The following is a 24,856-nucleotide window of genomic DNA, read 5'->3' as shown; positions in this document are numbered from 1 at the left end:
TGGCCCGTGGCAACCAAGCCCCTGCCTCCTCCCTGCGTGGCACGGGGCTGTTTTGCTGACGCCGTTTCCTCAGCAGCCCCAACCCGCTCTATCAGCCCCTGCAATTACCCCGCTCGCACGCTTGCCAGCTGCCACCTCATGGGCCAAATGAGCCCCGCTGTCTTTTCATTATCTCGCTGCGTAAGAGGGCACGCAGCGTGACAAAGGCTGACTGCAGGCGCCGTGCGTGCCATAGCTCTTCCCCAAGGGCTTGCTCTCGGGGCGGACCCAGGCCTTCTTTGCAGTGCCACAGGGAAGTCCGGGCTTGTGGTGCTGGCCAAGAAGGCAGCCTTGCAAAGGCCTCCCGCATGCCAGCACCCACATGACGTACACTGTGTGGCTATTATCTGCCGAGGCGCGAGGTTACGAAATGCCAAAGGAAAGGCACTCCTCTCGGACACTGCCTGCTCAGCACGATGCATCACTCGCCAGTCCAACGGAGCCGGCCTCCATGTGCCTGCGGGCCCTGGCCATGGACCTGTGCAAGCCTGGGGGAGAAAGACCCCTCGTGCTCTTCCCGGAGGTACATGGTGCAAGGAGCACGGACACCCACCTGGACCCACAGGGCACAGGCTCCTGCCAGCCCTGCCCCAGCCTTGTAAAGCCCTCTCAAGTGTCCCCGCAAGCCCATTGCTGGGAGATGGTGCTGGTCAGGGGCTGCCCCTGGCGTGCTCTTGACATGGGAGCTCCGTCTGCTGGCGCGACCACAGCAGCCCCCGGCTGGGCTGGCCCCGCTGGCACTCGCGGCTCTCCTGCCAGCAGAGCCTGGCTGCGGGCACAGGGCACAGCTCTCTTTGGAGGGCAGAGCACGAGGCAGGCAGCGAGGAGCTGCAGGAGCAGGGCCCTCTCCTCTTGTGCGCGCCCCCCGCAGGGAGATGCCTGCTCTCATTTCGTCCATGAAGCAGAAAGGGGAGGAAAGCCTGGGAAGCGGCATGTGCTGGTGTGGCGAGGGGATGCTGACTCAGGGAGGGGCAGAAGGACAGCCCCATCTTCCTCAGCAGCAGGGAGTGCCGCCTCTGCAGATTGGCCCAGGTGGTGCTGAGCAATGGCGGGGCCACTATAAAAGCTCTCCCTCTGCCACGCTCTCCCAACCACTGCTCTGGCTGCCTTCTCCTCGAGGAACAGGGTAAGTCCGCGAGCGCTTCTCCTCCTGGACCCCTGCAAGGACCTGGGTTCTTTTGTCTTGGGCGCTCCCCTCTGCTGCTCTCTCACCATCTCTGCCCTCTTGCAGAGCACCATCTCATCCCGCACAAAGATGTCTTGCTACGACCTGTGCCCACCAAAAACCAGCGTCGCCGTCCCTCAGCCCATCGCTGAGAGCTGCAATGAGCTGTGCGCCCGCCAGTGCCCCGACTCCTCGGCCTTCATCCAGCCGCCCCCGGTCGTGGTCACCTTCCCCGGCCCCATCCTCAGCTCCTTCCCCCAGCAAGCCGTGGTGGGCTCCTCCGGAGCACCCGCCTTTGGGGGCTCCCTGGGGCTGGGGGGCCTCTACGGTGCCGGGGCCACCCAGGGCTCGGGAGGCCTCTGCACCTTTGGCAGACCCTACGCTGCTCCTGCCTGCAGCCCTTGCGTCTTGCCCCGCTACACCAAGAAGCTCTGGGACACCTGTGGGCCCTGCTAGACCCAGCCCAGACCCGGGCGCTGCCCCCAGCCCAAACGCCAACGCCACAACCAGCCATGCAGGGCTGAGCTGGAGGGCACGGGGCACTCGCCGTGCCGCACACCCTTGGCCCTTCCCTGGCCTCTTCTCCTGCCCTTGCCTCCCAGCTCTCGCTCAGGGAAGGAGCTAGACCCAAAAGGCTCTGCGGGGCTGATGGGCCAAGTCCTCAACATCTGGAATGCTGCACCAAGGAGCCATCTGGAGCGAGAAGCCATGCCCTGCAGAAGGTTCCTCTGCCTGCTGCTACACGTGGCATCCAGCCTCTCTGGGTCGGGTCTTGCCCACCGTCTCTCTGTCGCTCTCTCCTGCCCCTCTGGGCACAATAAAGGTTTCCTGCATGCAAGTCACGTCTCCCTCCCTCCTTGTGGCAAGTTGGGAAGACCGCCGGTGCGGGGGCCAAGCAGCAGTGGGAGGGCAAATGCTGTTCCTGAGCTTCCCAGGCTGGGAGAGGGTGGGCGGTTTGGGGAGAGGGAGGCTGGAGGCAGCAGGCAGGGGAGAGAGAGCCTTTTGGTGGGGCTTGCAGGATGTGGGGAAAGGGCAGAGGGCAGGAGAGGGGCTGGCAGTGCTTCCTTGCCTGGCCTTCTCCGCCCAGGAGTGGCACCAGCTCTGCCGGGTCCCGCTGCTCTGCAGAAGCAAGGCAGCAGCTCTGGGCACCCGCACAGAGGAGGCTGGACGAGAGCCAGCGTTCAAGCCAAGGCTTGGGAAATGGCCGTCAATGCTGGAGAGCAGCGTGTCAGGAAAGGCCCTGGGGGACACCAAGGTGAGCATGAGTTGGCAAGGTGGCTTGGGGCCAAGGCAGCCAGCGGTGTGTTGGGCTGCATGCGGAGGAGTGTGGCCAGCACGTGAGGGAGGGGATCCTTGCCCTCCTCTCAGCGCTGGCCAGGCCAAATCTGTGGTGCTGTGTGGAGCGCTGGGCTCCCCAGCACAGGAGAGATGTGGGGCTACTGGAGAGAGCGCAGCAAAGGGCCACGCAGGTGATGCAGGGACAGGGAGCAGGTCTCTTGTGGGGAGAGCCTGAGAGAGCTGGGACTGTTCCTCTTGGTGCTGAGGAGGCTCCAGGGGTGGGAGGGGTCTCTTCGAGGTGCACACGTGCCTGAAGGGAAGGCGTGAAGAAGATGGAGGCAGGCTCTTTTCAGAGGTGTCCAGTGCCAGGACAAGAGGCAACGGGCACCAGCTGAAACGCAGGAGGTTCCACCTCCAAATCCCAAACCACTCTTTGCACTGTGAGGGTGAGCGAGCAGCGGCAGCGGCTGACCTGGGAGGTTGCGGGGGTCTCCATCCTTGCACGTTTGCCAAAGTCTTCTGGCGATGGTCCCGGGCAGCTGGCTCTGGGCGACGCTGCTGGAGGCGGCAGCAGGACAAGATGCCCTGCAAAGGCTCCTGCCACAATAATCAGGCTGTGATTTCTGAGATTTTTTTTTGTCTGGGCCAGAGAGCTGACCAGCATGGAGTGTGTTGGTGTGTTGTGGCCGTGAGAAGGTGATGAGGAAGTGGAAGGGGAAAGAGAAGGTGAAGGAGCAAAGGGCAAGGAGAGAGGAAGGAGAATCCGAGGGCAAAGGAATAGAAAGAAGTAGAAGCGGAGGAAGAAGAAGAAGGAACGAAAGGGGAAGAAAAGAGGAAAGGGAATGGGAAGGTGATAGGGAAGAGGAAGGGGTAGCGGGAGCCTCCCCTTTGCTTTTCCTCCCAGGGCCTTTAGCAGAGGTCGGGCAACACAAAGAGGTTGGAGCCACGGCAGGAATTGCTCCTGGCAGGCTCCCGGCCCCTGGGGCAGCCGCACTCAGGCGCAGGGAGGCTGGAGGTCTGCAAACGCCCCAGGGCTGTCTGTGGAAGAGAACGGAGGAGCACGGAGCGTTTTCAGTCTGTGCAGGAGTTGAGAAAGGGAAGGAGGAGGTGGAAGGGGAGAAGGAAGGGTGAGAAGAAGCGGGAAGGGAACCAAAGGGAACCAAAGGGAACGGGGTAGTAAAGAGGAAAAGAAATATTGCCCTTTGCTTTTTGTCATAGGGCATTTGGCAGAGTCGTAGAGACACAAAGGGGCTGGAGCCATGGCGGGAATTGCTCCTGGCTCAGGCGCAGGGAGGCTGTAGGTCTGCAAACGCCCTGGAGCTGCATGTCCTGCAGGACGGGAGCAGCCTGTGTTCAGGCAGGGCCCTTGGAGCGTGTGTGGCCAGAGATGGCAGGGCTGGGGGCTGTCCCCAAAGGCAGCTGGGCCTGGCTCTGCTGGGGCTGAGAGACTGCCCTGGCCCGGCTGGCGGGGAGCACGGGCAGGGCGAGGAGGCCCTGCAGCCCACCCTGGGCCTTGAGAGGGAAAACGCAGAGGCAGGGGTTGGAGGCAGGCTTGTTTTATTGAACGGAGAAAGACACGGAAGGCAGAGGCAGGCAGGTTGTCCCCCCAGGCTTCAAGAGAGCTGCTCCTTCAGGCTTCTGGCAGGCGGTGGTCGTTGCAGAGACAAGCAAGTGCCCGGTGGGACGCTGGTGGAGTTGTGCATGTGGGCACGGGCCAGAGCAAGGCAGAGTGGTGTCATGGAGAGCGGGGCAGGAGAGGAGAAAGGAGAGGGGGCGTGAAGCGGAGGTGGCCCAGAGGCTCTGGGGTCTTTGGGGCTGGGTCTAGCAGGGCCCACAGGTGTCCCAGAGCTTCTTGGTGTAGCGGGGCAAGACGCAAGGGCTGCAGGCAGGAGCAGCGTAGGGTCTGCCAAAGGTGCAGAGGCCTCCCGAGCCCTGGGTGGCCCCGGCACCGTAGAGGCCCCCCAGCCCCAGGGAGCCCCCAAAGGCGGGTGCTCCGGAGGAGCCCACCACGGCTTGCTGGGGGAAGGAGCTGAGGATGGGGCCGGGGAAGGTGACCACGACCGGGGGCGGCTGGATGAAGGCCGAGGAGTCGGGGCACTGGCGGGCGCACAGCTCATTGCAGCTCTCAGCGATGGGCTGAGGGACGGCGACGCTGGTTTTTGGTGGGCACAGGTCGTAGCAAGACATCGTTGCTGTGAGAGAGCTGAGCCTGAAAGACACGGCCGCAAGGAGAGGTGTCGTGAGCGAGGGGGAGATGCCCCAGCCGAGCAGTGCCCTCTTCCCAGAGCTGCCCCGCAGCTGGAGGGGACAGAGCCACCGCCTTGCCCACACCGCCCGCCGCTTGCCCTTTGCCCAGCCAGCCCTACTCAGTGCCCTGCTCTCCGCACCCCTCGCCCTGCCCTCTCTGCGTGCACAGAGGGCACGCAAGGCCTCCCCAAGAGCCTGTGCAGGGCCCGGCTGTGGGTGCCGCAGCCACGGGGCTCCTTCCTCCTCCTGCTGCGGCTCAGCGCGCCCTGGCCGTCCAAGGCTGCTGCCAGCACGGCCGCTGCCGTCAGGGCTCTCCTGGCCAGGGAGGCCCCACGCCGGCCCCTGCCAGAGGAGGCACAGACCCACAGGCACCACCTACCCTTTTCCTGAGCAGAGCGAGGCAGGAGCACTGGATGCCAGCGCTCGGCCAGGCCAGTGCTTTTATGCTGCTCCAGCGAGCGTGGGGAGGAGCTGGCCACGCTGGCGGCACGTGGCCCGTGGCAACCAAGCCCCTGCCTCCTCCCTGCGTGGCACGGGGCTGTTTTGCTGACGCCGTTTCCTCAGCAGCCCCAACCCGCTCTATCAGCCCCTGCAATTACCCCGCTCGCACGCTTGCCAGCTGCCACCTCATGGGCCAAATGAGCCCCGCTGTCTTTTCATTATCTCGCTGCGTAAGAGGGCACGCAGCGTGACAAAGGCTGACTGCAGGCGCCGTGCGTGCCATAGCTATTCCCCAAGGGCTTGCTCTCGGGGCGGACCCAGGCCTTCTTTGCAGTGCCACAGGGAAGTCCGGGCTCATGGCGCTGGCCAAGAAGGCAGCCTTGCAAAGGCCTCCCGCATGCCAGCACCCACATGACGTACACTGTGTGGCTATTATCTGCCGAGGCGCGAGGTTACGAAATGCCAAAGGAAAGGCACTCCTCTCGGACACTGCCTGCTCAGCACGATGCATCACTCGCCAGTCCAACGGAGCCGGCCTCCATGCGCCTGCGGGCCCTGGCCATGGACCTGTGCAAGCCTGGGGGAGAAAGACCCCTCGTGCTCTTCCCGGAGGTACATGGTGCAAGGAGCACAGACACCCACCTGGACCCACAGGGCACAGGCTCCTGCCAGCCCTGCCCCAGCCTTGTAAAGCCCTCTCAAGTGTCCCCGCAAGCCCATTGCTGGGAGATGGTGCTGGTCAGGGGCTGCCCCTGGCGTGCTCTTGACATGGGAGCTCCGTCTGCTGGCGTGACCACAGCAGCCCCCGGCTGGGCTGGCCCCGCTGGCACTCGCGGCTCTCCTGCCAGCAGAGCCTGGCTGCGGGCACAGGGCACAGCTCTCTTTGGAGGGCAGAGCACAAGGCAGGCAGCGAGGAGCTGCAGGAGCAGGGCCCTCTCCTGTTGTGCGCGCCCCCCGCAGGGAGATGCCTGCTCTCATTTCGTCCATGAAGCAGAAAGGGGAGGAAAGCCTGGGAAGCGGCATGTGCTGGTGTGGCGAGGGGATGCTGACTCAGGGAGGGGCAGAAGGACAGCCCCATCTTCCTCAGCAGCAGGGAGTGCCGCCTCTGCAGATTGGCCCAGGTGGTGCTGAGCAATGGCGGGGCCACTATAAAAGCTCTCCCTCTGCCACGCTCTCCCAACCACTGCTCTGGCTGCCTTCTCCTCGAGGAACAGGGTAAGTCCGCGAGCGCTTCTCCTCCTGGACCCCTGCAAGGACCTGGGTTCTTTTGTCTTGGGCGCTCCCCTCTGCTGCTCTCTCACCATCTCTGCCCTCTTGCAGAGCACCATCTCATCCCGCACAAAGATGTCTTGCTACGACCTGTGCCCACCAAAAACCAGCGTCGCCGTCCCTCAGCCCATCGCTGAGAGCTGCAACGAGCTGTGCGCCCGCCAGTGCCCCGACTCCTCGGCCTTCATCCAGCCGCCCCCGGTCGTGGTCACCTTCCCCGGCCCCATCCTCAGCTCCTTCCCCCAGCAAGCCGTGGTGGGCTCCTCCGGAGCACCCGCCTTTGGGGGCTCCCTGGGGCTGGGGGGCCTCTACGGTGCCGGGGCCACCCAGGGCTCGGGAGGCCTCTGCACCTTTGGCAGACCCTACGCTGCTCCTGCCTGCAGCCCTTGCGTCTTGCCCCGCTACACCAAGAAGCTCTGGGACACCTGTGGGCCCTGCTAGATCTAACCTGCGATACATCATATCTGTCAGGAATGGAGAATCTTCAAAGAACCTAATCATCCACAATTTTGGCGTTTTCATGTTTTACTTTCTATGTTGTCTTCTGTATAATGCTGTTTTGTTTGGGTTTTTATATTTTACATTTTTAGGTTTCTTTCACTCTTTCATTTTCTATATTTTTTAAATTGTTAACGTCATGTAAAATATTCTAATTATTTAGCTATGTTTGATGTTTCATCTTGATAGCTGTATGTGTACAATGTTACCTTCAGTTTTTCATTTCTTGTTGTTCCTCTTGTCTTCCTATTGTTTTTTGGTAGACTCTGATTTATTCAATTTATTTTTCCAATAAATCTTTTATGCATCGAATTTTTAGTGTGTTTTTTTAATCTCTTTTTTTATTTCAAACATTGTTGAGGATTCACCTGACTTTATTCGTCTTCATATCACAGATGACATTCTGCTCTACTGCCATAGTCCTTACTTTATCTTTTATTTTAATAATGTATTACATTGCCTCCTGTTATATTTTCTACTATTATTCATTTTGAGTAGCACTTATCATTCATGGCCAGTTCAGTATGCATATTAGTTGGAGAGAGCAGCAGAGTTAAAAATTATAAACACCTGTTTCCATCCTGGATATATTTTTTCCCTCAAGTTTTTTCTTTAACTTCATAAATTATTTCCTGCACCTCCATCCCTAAGTTTTTCCTGCTTAGTTGATGTTCATTAACATATAGTTGATGAGAAGCTCAACATGATCCAGCAACATGCACTGGCAGCCCAGAACCCCCCGCAGCCTGGGCTGCATCCCCAGCAGCGTGGGCAGGGGGGCGAGGGGGGGATTCTGCCCCTCTGCTCTGCTTGGGGGAGACCAGCACAGGAGAGACACAGAGCTGCTGGAGCAGGGCCAGAGGAAGGCCCAGAGATGCTGGGAGGGCTGGAGCCCCTCTGCTGGGAGGACAGGCTGAGAGAGCTGGGGGGGGGGTCAGCCTGGAGAAGAGAAGGCTCCGGGGAGACATTGGAGCCCTTCCAGTCCCTAAAGGGGCTCCAGGAAAGCTGGGGAGGGACTCTGGAGCAGGGAGGGGAGCCATGGGACAATGGGGAATGGTTTTTCACTGAAAGAGGGGAGATTGAGATGAGATGAGATGTGAGGAAGGAATTCTTGGCTGTGAGGGGGGTGAGCCCCTGGCGCAGGTTGCCCAGAGAAGCTGTGGCTGCCCCATCCCTGGAGGGGTTCAAGGCCAGGTTGGACGGGGCTTGGAGCAACCTGGGCTGGTGGGAGGTGTCCCTGCCCAGGGCGGGGGGGCTGGAAGGAGATGATCTTTAAGGTCCCTTCCAACTCTAACCCTTCTATGATTCTATTACTCTATGATCAGATTATCAATGTATTTTCAAATACACAGTGAATTTTCACTGGTTGATGCCATTACTGTTATGGTACAAAACCTTTGTTTCCTTATCTTCCAGGAAAATACATTCTACGTTCTCTCCTATGATAAATTTTGTCACACTTCCTTTAGTTTTAAAGGTACTTTGAGACACTAATAGATCTCCAGACCAGTCAAATACTCCTCTCTCTCATTTAAAGTGGAGAAATTGTGATTAATTTTGTACATATCACCTTTCAGCTGTTTTAATTTCCTCTCTTTAACATCCAGCTTTTCAGTTTCACCCTTTCTGGTTGCTTAAAGTTCTAGAGAGACACTGGAAAGAATAGTAAGTTTTTATCACAGTCCACCAGGCTCCTGCTAAAGACAGATGTAGCCACTCTGTGAAAGGTGCAGACTATCCTGGATGACACAAAAGGGAAAGCAGGGCAGGGACAGAGGTGGCCAGCCCCAGCAGCTATGACCCACCCTTTGATTAGCAGAGTGACACGACTGACGGTGTCTCCCTGTTTAGACTAATATTATTACTCACCATTGGGACAGGCAAGTCACATTATAACAACACAACAGCAGGCATAAATCATTAGTCAGTGTTTCTAAAGTGCTTTGATATCCTTTGTTTCCAAGTCGTTGAGAAAATCTGCAATAAGCACTTTTTTTCCCACGGGAACCCCCAAAAGACATTTTGTAATTCGGCTAGCATTTAAATCACAATGTTATTAAATACAAAGTCAGGCTAGCAACTGGAGAGAGGAAATCAAGGACTTTGATGTGGGGAGGGTTTGTTGCCCCCAGACAGAGTAATGAGGCACAACTTGCTCTGACTTACAGACTTTGCTGTAAAATGTAAATCTAGGCAAAGAAGTCACCCCCAAGCTGGGAGATGCGGATTGCAGGAATTCACTTTCTATGCCTGGAGAGTGTCTTTTGTCTTCCCTTGCAATAAACACAGGGCAGTTTTTGTTGGGGAAACAGCCACTTCAGCCAGCTGTTGTTTCCACTCACCTCCCCAGCCACAACTCCTCCCAAATTGCAACAATACTTGTCACATTAAAAAAAAAAAAAAATCCAACCCAGAAACCTAAACATAATTCCTTTATCACCTGAACAGAAAAAGAAAACATTGGGGTGAAGCTGTATCACAACAAAAACATTCAGCTTAGTCACTGCAAGACTAAGACCAGATATTTCAACTCTGAGGGTGTTCTCAGTGATGACAAAGAGAAGGGTCTGTAAAATGCCTTGCATGTGGGTAAAAACCTAAAAGTTGGAATAAAAGATACTGACTGTCCTCTTAAATAGCACAGAAAAAAGGTAAATAATCACAAATGTATGTAGATTTTTTTCTGGAATATATAGTTTTGAATAACGACATATTTTCACCTGATATACAGCAAGTGTGACATCTTATACTAACAGAGGATTTGATCAATAACGTTGAAAGAATGTTTAATGAAAGAAAAGAAGAGCTACATTAACACTGACCCATGACTTCCAATGGCACAAATCACAATCTAATTAAAATAATGGCTTGCACCACCTTGTTTCCTGCACATTAAAGCAAATGGGATTGTGTAACACCTAAGTGTTTAAATCACTCACACATTTTCATTCATTAACACAACACCAGACATTAGCTGGGTTGAACACCAACTAATGAATGTTTCTGATATCACTACAAAGCACTTTTTTCTCCAGAAGCCTCAGAACATACTTGATAAGAGTTAACACCCACAACAACTAACAAAAAACCTTTATCTGCTTCTTTGGTTTTGCCTCAAAATTGTTACCTGTTTTGGTGGATCATGGGCAGAGGTGGGACTTCATACCTTTCTGGATGGTGGTTTCTTTGACTTCCAACTCCAATCACTGTCAGCAGAATCATGGGCCCCTTTAAAGCTCAATTTCAATTTCCACTTAAACTCTTTTAGTGAAACAAAATTATTTTTATGTAGGACTGAGGTGCCACTCAAAGGACTGTTCCTCTCAATGGGAAGCTGCTGGGGAATTGTCATGTGTATTGTATGATCTTGGCTCATATTCATGACCACTTGAATTCCATCTTAGGTCAAGAAGGTCTGTTTAAATTGGGTATGGAAAAGACAAATTCCTGGGTACTCCTAGGATAAGATGCACTCTGTCTGCAATTAATTTACCAGATAAATTTAAATGGCTGTTAAGGAAAAATGTACATGTCAGCCAAAGATGAGTCTTACAAAATCTCTGAGCAGACGAGCTTATGACAACTTTGTAAAGGGAGAAGTAACATGTGGAGTCAGCTTAATGCACCTGGTATATAATGACACCAGGAATTACACTAGCCAATTAAGACCCAAGATTAAAGAAATAAGGATGGTGTAACATGGACATCACACGCGGTGATAATTTAAGTAAAATCATAATCACGATAAAGACAAAACTTTCATCACTCAAAGCTGTTAAGTTCTGTTAGTCAGCCAAATACAACCCCCAGCACCAAGCAAGTTTCAAATCCCATAGGAATGCTGAGAAACTCTATATAACTCCAGCCCACGAGTTCATCCAGACACTTCTTTTGGCTCATTCGCCTCGCTGAGCTTAGTGAGTATGGTTTTTAATTTATTTCTAGATACTTAATTGGAATTTATATCACAGTAGATGAATAAGATTCCTATAGGTATGCTCGTATTTTGAACAGCATTAGATTGCTTCTGTCTATAACTACTGTTAGTGAGAGCAGTGAGAAATGCAGGAGTTGGGAGACCAGGTTCAAGTGCAGAAAGTCTGAGAAATTGAGTGTTCTAAGCCAATTAGAAGCTTAAAAATCGCAGATGAAAATACTCTTCTTTCAAATAATTATTTTAAATTTTTATAACATTTAAGATAAATATAAAAGATAGCCAACTTTTCAATGGCATTCTGGGAGACATAACTAAACCATCCTATTTCAAGCAAAGCCACATCTAACTTGGGTCTCTTTCCCCACTTTGGGGAATTCTGTGGTAGAGGTCATAAGGTTCTTACATTGTTCATCAGGATGTGTGCTTGCAGGAAATGTAAGACAAATCTGTGCAAGGAAAGAAGAAAGATTCATCTGTGGGGTCTACTCTTTCTTGGGGTGGACTTTATACAGCCCAAAAAATTGGATTCAGGTGCTCAGCTAGTGTCAATCAAGCTGATGAAGGCTGCAAGTAAACCAAACGCTCTAGCAAAGGAAATTGCAACACGGCTATTTCACTCGTACCAGCATTATGAATTTTCTCTCATAAACCTTCTGCTTTTTGTTTTAGTCTTTTCCATCTCTCAGTTGCAAACCGATCTCCACCCCTGCAAGATGTCTTGCTACGACCTGTGCCCACCAAAAACCAGCGTCGCCGTCCCTCAGCCCATCGCTGAGAGCTGCAACGAGCTGTGCGCCCGCCAGTGCCCCGACTCCTCGGCCTTCATCCAGCCGCCCCCGGTCGTGGTCACCTTCCCCGGCCCCATCCTCAGCTCCTTCCCCCAGCAAGCCGTGGTGGGCTCCTCCGGAGCACCCGCCTTTGGGGGCTCCCTGGGGCTGGGGGGCCTCTACGGTGCCGGGGCCACCCAGGGCTCGGGAGGCCTCTGCACCTTTGGCAGACCCTACGCTGCTCCTGCCTGCAGCCCTTGCGTCTTGCCCCGCTACACCAAGAAGCTCTGGGACACCTGTGGGCCCTGCTAGACCCAGCCCAGACCCGGGCGCTGCCCCCAGCCCAAACACCAACGCCACAACCAGCCATGCAGGGCTGAGCTGGAGGGCACGGGGCACTCGCCGTGCCGCACACCCTTGGCCCTTCCCTGGCCTCTTCTCCTGCCCTTGCCTCCCAGCTCTCTCTCAGGGAAGGAGCTGGACCCAAAAGGCTCTGCGGGGCTGATGGGCCAAGTCCTCAACATCTGGAATGCTGCACCAAGGAGCCATCTGGAGCGAGAAGCCATGCCCTGCAGAAGGTTCCTCTGCCTGCTGCTACACGTGGCATCCAGCCTCTCTGGGTCGGGTCTTGCCCACCGTCTCTCTGTCGCTCTCTCCTGCCCCTCTGGGCACAATAAAGGTTTCCTGCATGCAAGTCACGTCTCCCTCCCTCCTTGTGGCAAGTTGGGAAGACCGCCGGTGCGGGGGCCAAGCAGCAGTGGGAGGGCAAATGCTGTTCCTGAGCTTCCCAGGCTGGGAGAGGGTGGGCGGTTTGGGGAGAGGGAGGCTGGAGGCAGCAGGCAGGGGAGAGAGAGCCTTTTGGTGGGGCTTGCAGGATGTGGGGAAAGGGCAGAGGGCAGGAGAGGGGCTGGCAGTGCTTCCTTGCCTGGCCTTCTCCGCCCAGGAGTGGCACCAGCTCTGCCAGGTCCTGCTGCTCTTTTGCTTCTGGGTGATGATACCTTGGACTGCGGAGCCCCTTCAGTTACCTGTACAACTCCAGGGCCCCTCTTGGCTATGAGATTTCTGCCTTCTCCATGCTCCGCAGCAGTTACTGCAGACCATACTCCTCATGCCAGTGCACCCAGTTCCTCTGCAGCAGTTTAGGTCAAGCTAAAGTGAGCAGGAGCATCCCTGGTTAGTCTCCTGAAAACGTAAATTTCCTTTTTCTTTGGATTAATGATCTACATTCTTGGTTCTCATTTTATGCTGGTTGAGGATAGGTGTCATGGACTAATTTAAGAAATGTGGGAATTTTAAACGCTGTCAATGAAGAAGAGTTTGCATTGTTTTCCTCTAACTTTCATTCTTATTAAAGTTCTGCTGTATAATACAATCAGATTTCTGCTTTCCCCCCTCCCCTTTTAAGTGCAGCTTTGGTAACACTCTTACAGATTGTGAAGTTCAGCTGTTGATATCAAGTTTCCATCCTCAACACCGGCAAACAAAAGCACTTCATACATCCCAATCCTGCCTTTCATGGGGCTTTCCCCTTGTTCCCTTGGCTACTGTTGTTTTATGGTAACAAGAACTGAAAGATAATCTATGCGTGCATCACATTTCAACATAATGGCATGAATACAGAAAAATATTTTCTAGCCATTTTTAGATCACGTAGCACTGACAGAAAACCTGCAGATTACCTGTTGAATAAAGTCCTGCAAAAAAAAAACCCAAACATTAAACACACACACCTAAGAAATGCATAAAGGGCTGAAACAAAGTTCATTTTTTGTCAATGACTCCTAAGGGACTCCAGGCACTTTTTCCTTGCAGAACAGTGAATATTTCTCCAAGAGGAGGCTGAAGAATACATGAAAACCAGAGAAGTTCTTGTGCATCACCACGGGGTTTTAATGTGAAAGAGGAGCAGAGCAGCCAGTTACAGAAAATCAAGGCAATACAAGGGGAAACACGCGATGCAGGTGTCATGCTCTGGTACCAGTGCCCTGCTGAGGACCCAGGGGACAGCCAAGGGGATGGAGGGATGCAGGGGCTACTGAGGCTCAGCCATGCCACCAGGGCACATGGTGGCACAGGGTAGTGGGCTGCTGGGCACACACGGCCTCCTCCTACGCCCGTGCCAGGGCAGCTGGTGAGTGCTGCTGGTCCCCGTGGCTCTTGCTCCATGTCCTCATGACGTGGTCCTCGCTTCAGGGCTGTTGCTGGTTCAGGGCACCATCCTGGGGGTCTTAGAACGACCCACAGCTGCCGCGGCGGGACCTGCCCCACCTCTGGGCACCAGGGAGGTAATACCCCGTGCCGTAGGAGGAGAAACCAGAGCTGTAGGACCTCCTGCAATTGCCAAAGCCACTGGACCCATAGCCCAGGGAGCCCCCATAGCCCACATTACCTCCATAACCGAGGGAACGGCCATACCCAAGGGAGCCACCATAGCCCCCACAGCCCCCCAAACCAAAGGAGTTCCCATAGCCCCGGGAGCCCCCAAAGCCAGAGGAGCCCCCAAAGCCCAGGGAGCTCCCACAGCCCCCCAGACCAAAGGAGCTTCCGGAGCCCCGGGAGCCCCCATAGCCCCCCAAACCAAAGGAGGCCCCATAGCCAGAGGAGCCCCCATAGCCCAGGGAGCTCCCGTAACTCCCATAGCCTCCCAGACCAAAGGAGCTCTCATAACCCCGGGAGCTCCCATACCCCAAGGAACGCCCAGAGGCCCCCACACCAAAGGAGCCCCCCCCATAGCCCTGCAAGCTTCGGGAACTGAAGGAACTCCCCAACCCAGCTGGCCCTGACGATCCCACAATGCTCTCCTGAGGAAAAGAGCTGAGTATGGGGCCTGGGATTGTCACCACAGCTGGTGGGGGGAAGACGACTGCTCTGGAGTCGGGGCATTGCTGCACACACGGCTCATTGTAGCTCTCGGCAATCGGCTGAGGGCAGGTCACCTCACAGGGTCTGCAGGACTCGCTGTAGTAAGACATCCTTCTTGTGATGGATGAGACTCTATCAGTAAGGAGGTTTAAGGTAAATGAACAAGTATCAGACTGGAGCCAGGAAGAGATGAACTAAGATTATTAAGTAAAGACTCTGTGTCCGAAGTATCAGAAGTTAACAGGGAAACAGAAAAATTTATACATGCTAACAAATAAAATTCTTGTATCAACTCAACCTTTATTCTTTCTTTCATCTCGGTATGATCACCTTTGTAAATAACTTGATGTGAAATACAAATTCAGTACTGGATAAATTAGACAGGCTGATCTATCTGTAGCAACATGGACCTTCGAGGATGAACTCATGAAGAGTAAGAACCAGTGAAAAAGAAGCCAACAGGAACGGAAGATTCTACGTATTGATTCAGACTTTTTGAGGTGCAAGTCACCCGAAGTATTTCTATAGCTTGGAGATCTACTTTCTATCCTAATACAGTGACTCCTGATACTGTATCTGAACAAAGACACACTTTCAGAAGGAAACAAAGGATATAAGTCTAAAAGCACATGCAGGAATCACCTCTGTGACAAAAGCATTTTTGGAGTAAACACTAATAGTAGTAGAAAGAATGAGTGAAATCACACTTACCTTGTTCACTGCGGAGACTGAGACAAGAGAAATGGATAGAAGGGCTGCGGGTGATACGAGCTCTTATATGCTTCTTCCAGCCACCCCTTGTGCCTCTTGTCCAAATTTCTTACAAAACAAACATCATAGTGGGAGCTTTAATCTTGCCACCTCAGCACTGTCCCTCCCAAATGTTAGTGTGGGTGTGATACAACTGCTGATGACAATAACAATCAGTTATCTGTGATTGTCATTTTAGGGGATTTGGGGAACTTGCAGCTGAAGGTTTGCCATACAGTCATCAACTGAAAGCCATAGCAATAGTCTTGCATCATGTTAGTCCCATTTTAATGTTCAAGGTAATGCTCAAGTGGTGTGTAGCCCTTTATGGTGCCATGTGCACGAACCAGGTGAAGGTCATCCAACGTGAGCTAGTAGTTTGGCTCTGAGAGGACCCAATTTCTCCCTGCAGTTGGCTAGAGATCTATAAATGTTGTTATATAGCAGAGCAAAAAGCTGGCACAGTGCAAGCTTACTCCTGATGGGACATCACTATTGCTAATAACAGCACGAAAGCAGTAAGGCCTGGAAAAGATTTTAGTTTGTGCTCTAAGCTTTTCATTTTACCTACAATTAACTGAGGCAGGATGGTCAGTGTCTGATTTACTGCACTTGTGAAATGATAGAGGGGAATGATACAATCCCATCATCACTAGAAATACTAAGTACAACCCAAGTGGAGCTAGAATCAGTCCATCGAAACCTCTCCCAACATCCTTCTCTCAAATCTTCTGAGACAATTCAGGTGCCACCAGGTTAACAGAGCAACGGCTGGGCTGAGTGACACCCCCAAGCAGGCAGAAAAAGCCTTATTGACAGAGCCACAACTGTTGACAGGATCTCTCTCTAAAGCTAATACCAAACATTTCAAATTTCCTTTGAAATCTCTACTTCTAGAAATTCGGTTAGAAATACATTTTAAAACTATCCTAATTTTCTTTCCCCCCACCCCTGAAGTGCTGACCACTTAAGAAAAGGTGAGAAATTAATAAAATAGTATTAAAAGGGATATACTTTAATGGGGTAAGCCTGTAGCATCATACAGTTATTTGCAAATCTGATGTTTTATAATTTTACAATATTGCAAAAGATAGGCTATAAATTGCCTTTAAATTGTAAGGTAGCTGTGCCTTTGAAGTGTCATCAGGATGTGCTGATAATAACGAGAGGCACCTGGAAGATAATGACTTTAAGCTGCTTCACAAATACTCATTACTACTTAGTGCTTACAATTTCTGTTATTATCACATTAAAAGAAGCTCCCTTGTTATGAAACAGCATCATTTAAAAATATGCCAACCAATGTCACTCCTTTTGAGTCCCTAAACAGACTGTGATTTAGAACTTCAATGTTTGCGATGGTTTGATTTTCTTTCATGATATCAAGTTCTTTATTTTACTAAGTATTACTATGTTTGGGGAGATTATGACATGTCCATGCTACAGACTCTAGATAGTAGCTTTATCTCCCTTTATGAGCCAGTATTTTGCTAATATGCCTGAAATGTTTATTGCCTTTTATTCTAGGGGGGAGAGGGGAAGAGCCCCATTAAAAATTATCTGAATTTTCAGACTTAATTGGCTATCCGTCCATGTTCTGAAAAACAAGGGGTCTCAAATTGGTGCCCTAAAATCTCTACTCCAGACTTTCCAGATTGCTTGCTCTCACCTCTAAATGACTCCCTGGCTCATGCATGATGCTGTACCTAATGACACAGAGCACTTCATTCACACATGCCTGAACTGATGCTCTTGCACAAGAGTTACGTGCTGATAGCTGGGTGTTTGTGTATAACACAATGGTACAACACATCAAATATTAATTTTTAGTGGGTGTTTGTAAAGCCTCTTGTCATTCCTAGGAGAATCTGGAACATCTCTGAAGTGCTACTACCTCAATGACAGTTCAGAAGACAGCAGTAAAAATAACAATGGAATCCACCATGTAATTAATGAGTAATTAATGATATTTGATCAGCCAATACAGATGATGGAAACCTCATTTCTAAACTAGATGCAGATACCTGAAATTCTGCCTCTTTCTATTACCTTTCTTCCTCTTCTTATCCAGCTTGCACATATTTTCTTAGTATTCACTTATATGGCACTATTCTTAAAAGACAGATAACTTTAATTGATCCTTAATCATCTACCCTAAAGATCAAACTTACTATCTTGAAACTTAAAGTTGAATAGCAGATGCCCCAGTGCTGGTGCTGGGTACCAGATGTCTGAATGGTCTCACCATCCACAGGGCCAATGCCCACAAATTGGTATTGCCATTGTATCGCAATTGTTTTTGTAGGTGGGGAGTGGCAGTGCAAAGCAAGCAAAATTAAATCCCTCAATGGAGAGGTTGTTTTGTCACTATGTAGGACCTGAGGCACAAAGGGTGTTTCATACCTGTAAGCAGTTTGAGAAATGTATAAAAGCTGTCTCCACTCAAAGCCTCTCTACCCACATCTCCTGCCTCATTCTCCTCGGTGAACAGGGTAAGTCCAATTTGGTTGAATTTCTAGCTTCCTCAAGCCTTTTTCTCTTCATGCTAAATTCTACGTGATGTTATGGATTGGTAGGTTAGAGAACTGCAGGTGCGAGAAGGTGTTATCCTTAGAACAAAATGGGAAGCTTTACTATTCCACTTTGAATAACCATTGCCCAGGCATTTCAGTTCCAATTCAGGATCTACATACATCATAAAATTTAAAAATATCAGAGTGATCATAATATCTACCATCTTGTGGTAGTATTTGCCCCATAAGAGCAAATATTCCTATTTGGGAGTGCTACTAGGGAAGCAATAGGAAACTGTAGAAATAACTGGTTCTGTCTGATACTTTTCTTAACTTGCTGTAAATACCATACTTCAGCCTGTTTCAGCTGGTTTTAGTAAGTTAGATTTATCATGCTACAAGCAAGAGCAGTGAAATCAAGTGTGGGATTGACCACAAATGACATTAGATGTCTACATCTGTGCATGATGTCTAGAGAAACCTGACAGCAAACAGTCTAGGATGTGATATATGTGGCCAGATGTAGATGTACTTTGCAAGGTAATGAACTCTGGGCTGTCACAATTTCCATGAATGACAAAGCAAGCACAGGCATCTAGAGGCAGGTGAAAAATTCTGTATCTGAAACCTCCTTACTGCTGTGCTTTGCAGATTCACAGCCATCACAAGAAGGATGTCTTACTACAGTGAGTCTTGCAGACCCTGTGAGGTGACCTGCCCTCAGCCAATTGCCGAGAGCTACAATGAGCCGTGTGTGCAGCAATGCCCCGACTCCAGAGCAGTCGTCTTCCCCCCACCAGCTGTGGTGACAATCCCAGGCCCCATACTCAGCTCTTTTCCTCAGGAGAGCATTGTGGGATCGTCAGGGCCAGCTGGGTTGGGGAGTTCCTTCAGTTCCCGAAGCTTGCAGGGCTATGGGGGGGGCTCCTTTGGTGTGGGGGCCTCTGGGCGTTCCTTGGGGTATGGGAGCTCCCGGGGTTATGAGAGCTCCTTTGGTCTGGGAGGCTATGGGAGTTACGGGAGCTCCCTGGGCTATGGGGGCTCCTCTGGCTATGGGGCCTCCTTTGGTTTGGGGGGCTATGGGGGCTCCCGGGGCTCCGGAAGCTCCTTTGGTCTGGGGGGCTGTGGGAGCTCCCTGGGCTTTGGGGGCTCCTCTGGCTTTGGGGGCTCCCGGGGCTATGGGAACTCCTTTGGTTTGGGGGGCTGTGGGGGCTATGGTGGCTCCCTTGGGTATGGCCGTTCCCTCGGTTATGGAGGTAATGTGGGCTATGGGGGCTCCCTGGGCTATGGGTCCAGTGGCTTTGGCAATTGCAGGAGGTCCTACAGCTCTGGTTTCTCCTCCTACGGCACGGGGTATTACCTCCCTGGTGCCCAGAGGTGGGGCAGGTCCCGCCGCGGCAGCTGTGGGTCGTTCTAAGACCCCCAGGATGGTGCCCTGAACCAGCAACAGCCCTGAAGCGAGGACCACGTCATGAGGACATGGAGCAAGAGCCACGGGGACCAGCAGCACGCACCAGCTGCCCTGGCACGGGCGTAGGAGGAGGCCGTGTGTGCCCAGCAGCCCACTACCCTGTGCCACCATGTGCCCTGGTGGCATGGCTGAGCCTCAGTAGCCCCTGCATCCCTCCATCCCCTTGGCTGTCCCCTGGGTCCTCAGCAGGGCACTGGTACCAGAGCATGACACCTGCATCACGTGTTTCCCCTTGTATTGCCTTGATTTTCTGTAACTGGCTGCTCTGCTCCTCTTTCACATTAAAACCCCGTGGTGATGCACAAGACCTTCTCTGGTTTTCTTTTGTCCTTTAGCCTCCCTCAGGAGCAAAACTCCCTGTCATGGCGAGTTACTTTATCCGTCAATCTGCCCTGCTCAATCTCTCTTTAAAATGTGGAATGAAAGTTTAATTGGGATCCTTAAGGCATCAACAGCATTGCGTTCATGAATGTTTGTTTAGCAATTTAGCAGTCATTATCTTCCCCAAGGTTCAGAATGGGCAGGGTAATTGCTATTGTTGTGAGGATTTCTGGTGACACCCCAAAGGCCCCCAAATCATTACATAATTTAGCAACCAATTACCACGTAATTGCAGCATTCCTAAACTAGCAAGCCAACAAAGGAGAAATCATACGTAATTTTACCTTTAATTTGTTGATTTTTAAGTGTTCTTCCTGATACTTACTGCTATTCCTTGTTAATGGCAAGATCTTCACCATAATCTAAGTAGCGAGTATGAAAATAATACCAGAGTTTGCTGAGATATTATGAGCTCCGAGGAATTGGAATACCAAGATATTAAATTATATAGTACCTGTAAGAGAGTGTTAGCATTCCCACCTCTTTTGCCCCATTGATTGTTAGCCCGGAATGACTATTCTTTATTGTACTTAAAGAAGTGTGACTGAAGGAAAATATACCCTATCAAAAAAAGCAGTATTACTCATTTCTTCCATTTATCTGTAATTACCTCCTTACTAATTGGTATGCTATGATTTAAATGAAGGTCTGCCTGGTACTGACAATTTATGCACAGGCAAATTTCTCCCACAGAAGGCTCCAAAGAGGAAGAACTTTGTAAGACACAAATTATTATGCACCATAAATTTAATGGGTGAGAAGTAGTATTTTAAAAAACGTACAGCACAAGAAAGCAGTAGGGCTGAATATGGAGAAAGTTAATCATCCATTTCAAGGCAATGCTTTACAGCTGGACACCCAGCTCCTACATGCAACAACAAAAATTACATTTTTCACCTCATTGATAACAGAGAAAGGCATTAAATCAGAAATGCCAAGCTCCTGCAGTCCCATTAGCTCAGGGAAAAGCTGAGGGTGGTCAGCAAGCATATGGCCGTGGTCATGAACTCAGTCCTGCACCCAGATCATGCTTTTAAACTTCTGGTTGTTCCTTTGTGGTTTTTCCCATAAGGCTTTATCATGGCCCACACCGGTTGTAACGACGGTAGGACCTCCCATAAAAGCCACCTAGACCTGAGTATCCAAGGCTCCCAAGTCCCAGGGAGCTGCCAGAGGAGATAGGGACCCCCCCGGCACTGAGAGCATCCCCTACAGCTGCAGATGCTGAGGATCCCACTGTGGTATTTTGTGGGAAGGAGCTGAGAATGGGGCCGGGCAGGGTGACCACCACAGGAGAAGGTTGGATGATGTACGTGGAGTCCTGGCATTGCCTGACGCAGGGCTCATTGCAGCTATTTGCCAGCGGTGTTGGGCCACAGCGGGTGGGAGGACACAGGTCGTAGCAGGACATGGCTGCGGGACAGGACTAAGTCTGCAATACATGGAAGTAAATACAAGAAAGAAGTTATAATTATAGTCACGTAATTAAGCTGCTAAGATAATGGAGAGTGCAAGAAACTAACTAGAGACTGTGGAGAATTGAATAATGTGTTAGTCCTAGGTTGAAAGGAGACTTCAATGAAACCCAAACTCCTCTAGACTGCAGAGGAGCGTTCAAGGGGTGACTACCTGCTCCTGAGCAGTCTTTGATAGCTCATTTCCCACAACACTCCTGCAGAGCGTGTGCAGCCCTGCAGTAGGTGGGAAGTCAGGGACTTACGATCTCCTGCGTGGTACAGCAAGGAGAGTCTTCCCCCATAACAGGGGGAAGAAGAATAAATTCCTCAGCAGGTAAAAGTGAGAAGCATAACCTGGTAATGTGACACTTGCCCGTGAAAGGGAGCTGTTATCCTCCCCACAGATGGGCTTGTCTCTTAAGCAGCAAAAACCCAAATATTCTGCCTAATTCTTATTAACAGTCCCCCTTTCTTTGTGCTTATTCCTCTTACTTCTTACAGAGAAAGCAACTTTCTGCCTGTTTCTGAAAGGGAGGGGGGAGAATGGAAGTCAATGGTGTCCAAAATCTTTTGATAAGCAAATAGAACAGGCAGCAGCTTTACTATTGATATTCCAGTTAAGTGTTACTGGGGTGCTGCAATGGAGATCTAATGCCAAAGCATTCAGAGCGTTTTAGAAGGAGGCGATTCAAATATTTCTGGTCCCAAAGTGCTTAGGAACAGAGAAGGATTATTTTCGTGGTATCCTGGTGCAAGAAGGGATGTCCTTCCAATATTGCTCAATGCACTTTTGAAAATTTGAGCCCACTAACTTGTTTATCTACAGAAAAAGCTGAGAGAAAACCCAAATCTCTGTACAGATTCCCCACAGCCACTTCTAGTTGTTGAGCAGCTCACATGCAGAGAAATTTGAACATCTTGGAACTGAATGATCCCGCAACACAAATGAAAAATGGGTCTTAGGTCCTGTGCCCAGGAATTGCTACCCTTCAAAGAACAGCTGCCCTGTTTTACAGAAAGAGCTACTTGCAGGTCTCACACATGCACACCAAGAAAGAACATAAACCTTTGACTGCTATAGACAAGACAGTTTAAAAATAAAATACAACGAAGGCAACAATTCAGGATGTTGAAAGACAGTGAGCAGAGTCAGACTTACCCTTTCCACCAAGGAGAATAAGGCAGAAGTGGATGGCAGCAGCTCTCTCTGTGCTGGCTTTTATACTGTGTCCTAGAGCACCTGAGGACCTGAGACACACTTTGTGCATGTAGCTATTTACCAGCCAACTGCTAAAGACTTCTTGTATGCAAAATATTCCCAGCTGATGATTTACTTTTTCCTCACTGTTTGTATTTACTGCCCTGATTTAATTTCCTCACCATAACATATGCATTCCACTATAGAGGTTTCTTTTTATCTTAAAATCTTATGAGCCCAGTTAATTCCTGGTCAGATCAACTGATTCATCTGAGTTACTAAAGAAATTATTTTGCATTTTAAGGACAATATATGCAATGTACATCATTTGACACAGATGAATACATATATTAGGAAAGATGCATGTGAACTCCCCTGTGAAATCCCCCTTCCCTCTTCATAGAGAGCACAAGTTTTTGACACATCTCACTCTGAAAAAGCCAGAAGTTACTATTTCTGACTCTGAATTCGACTGTAGGTTTGCCAAATTCCTCGCAAACAACAAGACAAATTCAGAAAAGAATATTGTTATAGAAATTACTTTGCAGAGCTTATGGCACTTAACCAGTCTCAAAGGTACTTACTGGGAAAGAGATATATTTGAAGGACCATATTGTTTTACTTTCTTGACTCAGGAGACAGGATGAAAGAGTATCAGCAGTCTGATCTATTCATTTTAATATAAAACTACCACACTTCCATGAAGGAATTTGAGACACAGCTCTTCAATTTAGAAGCTGAGTGCCAAAGTCCTTAATCTAAAGAGTTGGCAGTTTTAGCTTTCTTCCTACATCAAACTCCATGAAAACAATCCAGGTCAGACTGAGGATGAATGTGAATTTTAGGCTAGTCAGAGACACTGGTACTCAGAGTCTTGCACAAGCTTACCCATGGGGTCATTAAAGTCTCTAAGGAGTTTTACATTTGGCATTAAATTATTATTTTCCCCTACTGTGTCTCGCACTATTACACAAAATTATACACCAAATTAATGGTGGCTACTTACAGATGTTTATAAAATTCTCCTTCTTTTTTCCTCTTTTGAAAGCAAATAATGTCTTTATTTTGCATGGTCTTAAAGAATGTTGCAATGTGCGACAATTCAATTTCTTTTTCAAAGACAATTTCTAGATTAAAAAGGAATTGCATGCAATGCCTAAGCAGACTTTAGGAGAGCAGAGATTGGAAAACTGATCCCCTCCCTAATGTTTAAATCACTTAGCTAGAGACATGCAAATTGTCTCTGAACTGTGAGTATCTTGAAGATCTCCTGGGAAATAAATGCTGATTGTATGCTTTTGAAGAACAAAAGGCTTCAAAGTCCACAACAGGTCTTCATCAATGGCTCAGACACGCAAATAATGCATTATCAGAAAATGCAAAGGTATGTGACACTATTTGAACATCATCATCAGTGCTTAAAATTTGTGACCAGTTCATTGTGACTGACGAATCTCACAAGCTTCCTCATATTATAATGGTGTCATAAACTGGAGCCCTTCCAGTTTTTACTTAAAATGCAAGTATTTTATTTGCACGAAATCACATGTTAAAAACCCCATTCCAATCAGCAGTCACTGGGTGTGAGGTATGTGATGACCCCCATCATTGACACTACTGACTGAAGCTCTTCTCTCCCTTGAGGTTTACCAGGCTTTCCCCGATGCTCTGACCAATGCACACACACAGACACACTACCGCGGTACCAAAATGTTAAAAAAAAAAAAAATTCCTTCCCAGCAATAACTATCTATTGACCATAAGACAACTTGTGGTTTTGAAAACAAACTCATCAAAAGGTATAACAATGAGAAGAAGAATCACAAGTCCTCTCCCGAAGGTGATCATATGTCAGGTTAGCCTGGCTGGCTCGATCTCCTCATCCCAGGAGCTGAAAGTTTTGGGATATCATTCATTGGAACGTTACAAAGGGTACTCATCCTAAATCTCACAGTCACTTATCAGGGATGAAATTGCACACTCAGGACTTAAATTAAAAGCTCCTGCTGTGACAGCAGGTGATACTCCCATGGGCCAGTGTGACCAAAATGCTAAAGAGCAGACAAAATTCCTAAGCAAATTGAATTTTGACTCATCCACAATTTGGGAAGGTGGAGTCAGTATAATGGAGCCAGGCATATTTAATGGATGCAAACCAGAAAGATGAAAGAGACACCACAGATCGTGGTTTTCATCCAACACCAGGATAAGTCCAGGCAATAAACATAAACAGTAAACAAAACCATTTCACTAGTGGGAACCCAGCCACATGCAAAAAAAAAAAAAAAATATTAATGCAGGAACTAGTTAGTAAATGTGCAAGAATGTCTCAGATCCTCCAGGCAGCCTGAGAAAGCTATAAAAGCTTTTGCTCTTCAGAGCCTTCCTGCGCCTGCCCTTGCCCCTGTACGCACAGCAGACGCTACAATTCTGGTTTCAGCTTTACAAAATTTGGTATTGAAATACTTTTTCACTGACAGCAGCAGCAAATACTTGGTGTCCTGCAAAACCAGCTCATGTTACTCTTTTTTTCTATGGGACTAGCTTGTTCCAGCTATTCAGTGATATGTATTAACAGATGTA

The 24,856-nt window shown here is 49.9% G+C and overlaps 3 protein-coding genes across 4 annotated transcripts; 2 read left to right on the top strand and 1 right to left on the bottom strand.

The window, feature by feature from the left end:
• Window positions 1-4,278: 4,278 nt before the first annotated feature.
• On the bottom strand, window positions 4,279-4,669 carry LOC141734571 (feather keratin 3-like). Its single transcript, XM_074566459.1, has one exon. It carries the CDS (start codon window positions 4,667-4,669, stop codon window positions 4,304-4,306), a length of 366 nt encoding a protein of 121 aa, XP_074422560.1. The 3' UTR covers window positions 4,279-4,303.
• A 1,781-nt stretch (window positions 4,670-6,450) lies between these two features.
• On the top strand, window positions 6,451-7,612 carry LOC141734729 (feather keratin 3-like). Its single transcript, XM_074566830.1, has one exon. It carries the CDS (start codon window positions 6,515-6,517, stop codon window positions 6,878-6,880), a length of 366 nt encoding a protein of 121 aa, XP_074422931.1. The 5' UTR covers window positions 6,451-6,514; the 3' UTR covers window positions 6,881-7,612.
• A 3,975-nt stretch (window positions 7,613-11,587) lies between these two features.
• Window positions 11,588-19,223, top strand: LOC141734585 (feather keratin 3-like). Of its 2 annotated transcripts, XM_074566489.1 has the most exons (2): window positions 11,588-11,808; window positions 18,898-19,223. In XM_074566489.1, exons 1-2 carry the CDS (start codon window positions 11,588-11,590, stop codon window positions 19,181-19,183), a joined length of 507 nt encoding a protein of 168 aa, XP_074422590.1. In that variant the 3' UTR covers window positions 19,184-19,223. The 2 variants fall into 2 exon arrangements, with proteins under 2 accessions (XP_074422590.1, XP_074422591.1); XM_074566490.1 differs by lacking the exon at window positions 18,898-19,223 and having other exon boundaries at window positions 11,588-11,953.
• Window positions 19,224-24,856: the final 5,633 nt, after the last annotated feature.

The sequence above is a fragment of the Larus michahellis genome, chromosome 24 (assembly GCF_964199755.1).
Source record: "Larus michahellis chromosome 24, bLarMic1.1, whole genome shotgun sequence".
Classification (NCBI taxonomy): Eukaryota; Metazoa; Chordata; class Aves; order Charadriiformes; family Laridae; genus Larus; species Larus michahellis.
Note: the sequence above shows the minus strand (reverse complement) of the source record. Positions and strands in the feature narration are given on the sequence as shown.

Excerpts from the sequence above, each read along its gene's own strand:
- LOC141734571 (XM_074566459.1), bottom strand. The coding sequence starts at position 4,669 with ATGTCTTGCTACGACCTGTGCCCACCAAAAACCAGCGTCGCCGTCCCT.
- LOC141734729 (XM_074566830.1), top strand. The coding sequence starts at position 6,515 with ATGTCTTGCTACGACCTGTGCCCACCAAAAACCAGCGTCGCCGTCCCT.
- LOC141734585 (XM_074566489.1), top strand. The coding sequence starts at position 11,588 with ATGTCTTGCTACGACCTGTGCCCACCAAAAACCAGCGTCGCCGTCCCT. Across the intron at positions 11,809-18,897 it reads GCCTTTGGGGGCTCCCTGGG|CTCCCTGGGCTTTGGGGGCT; the intron begins GCTGGGGGGCCT and ends GGGCTGTGGGAG.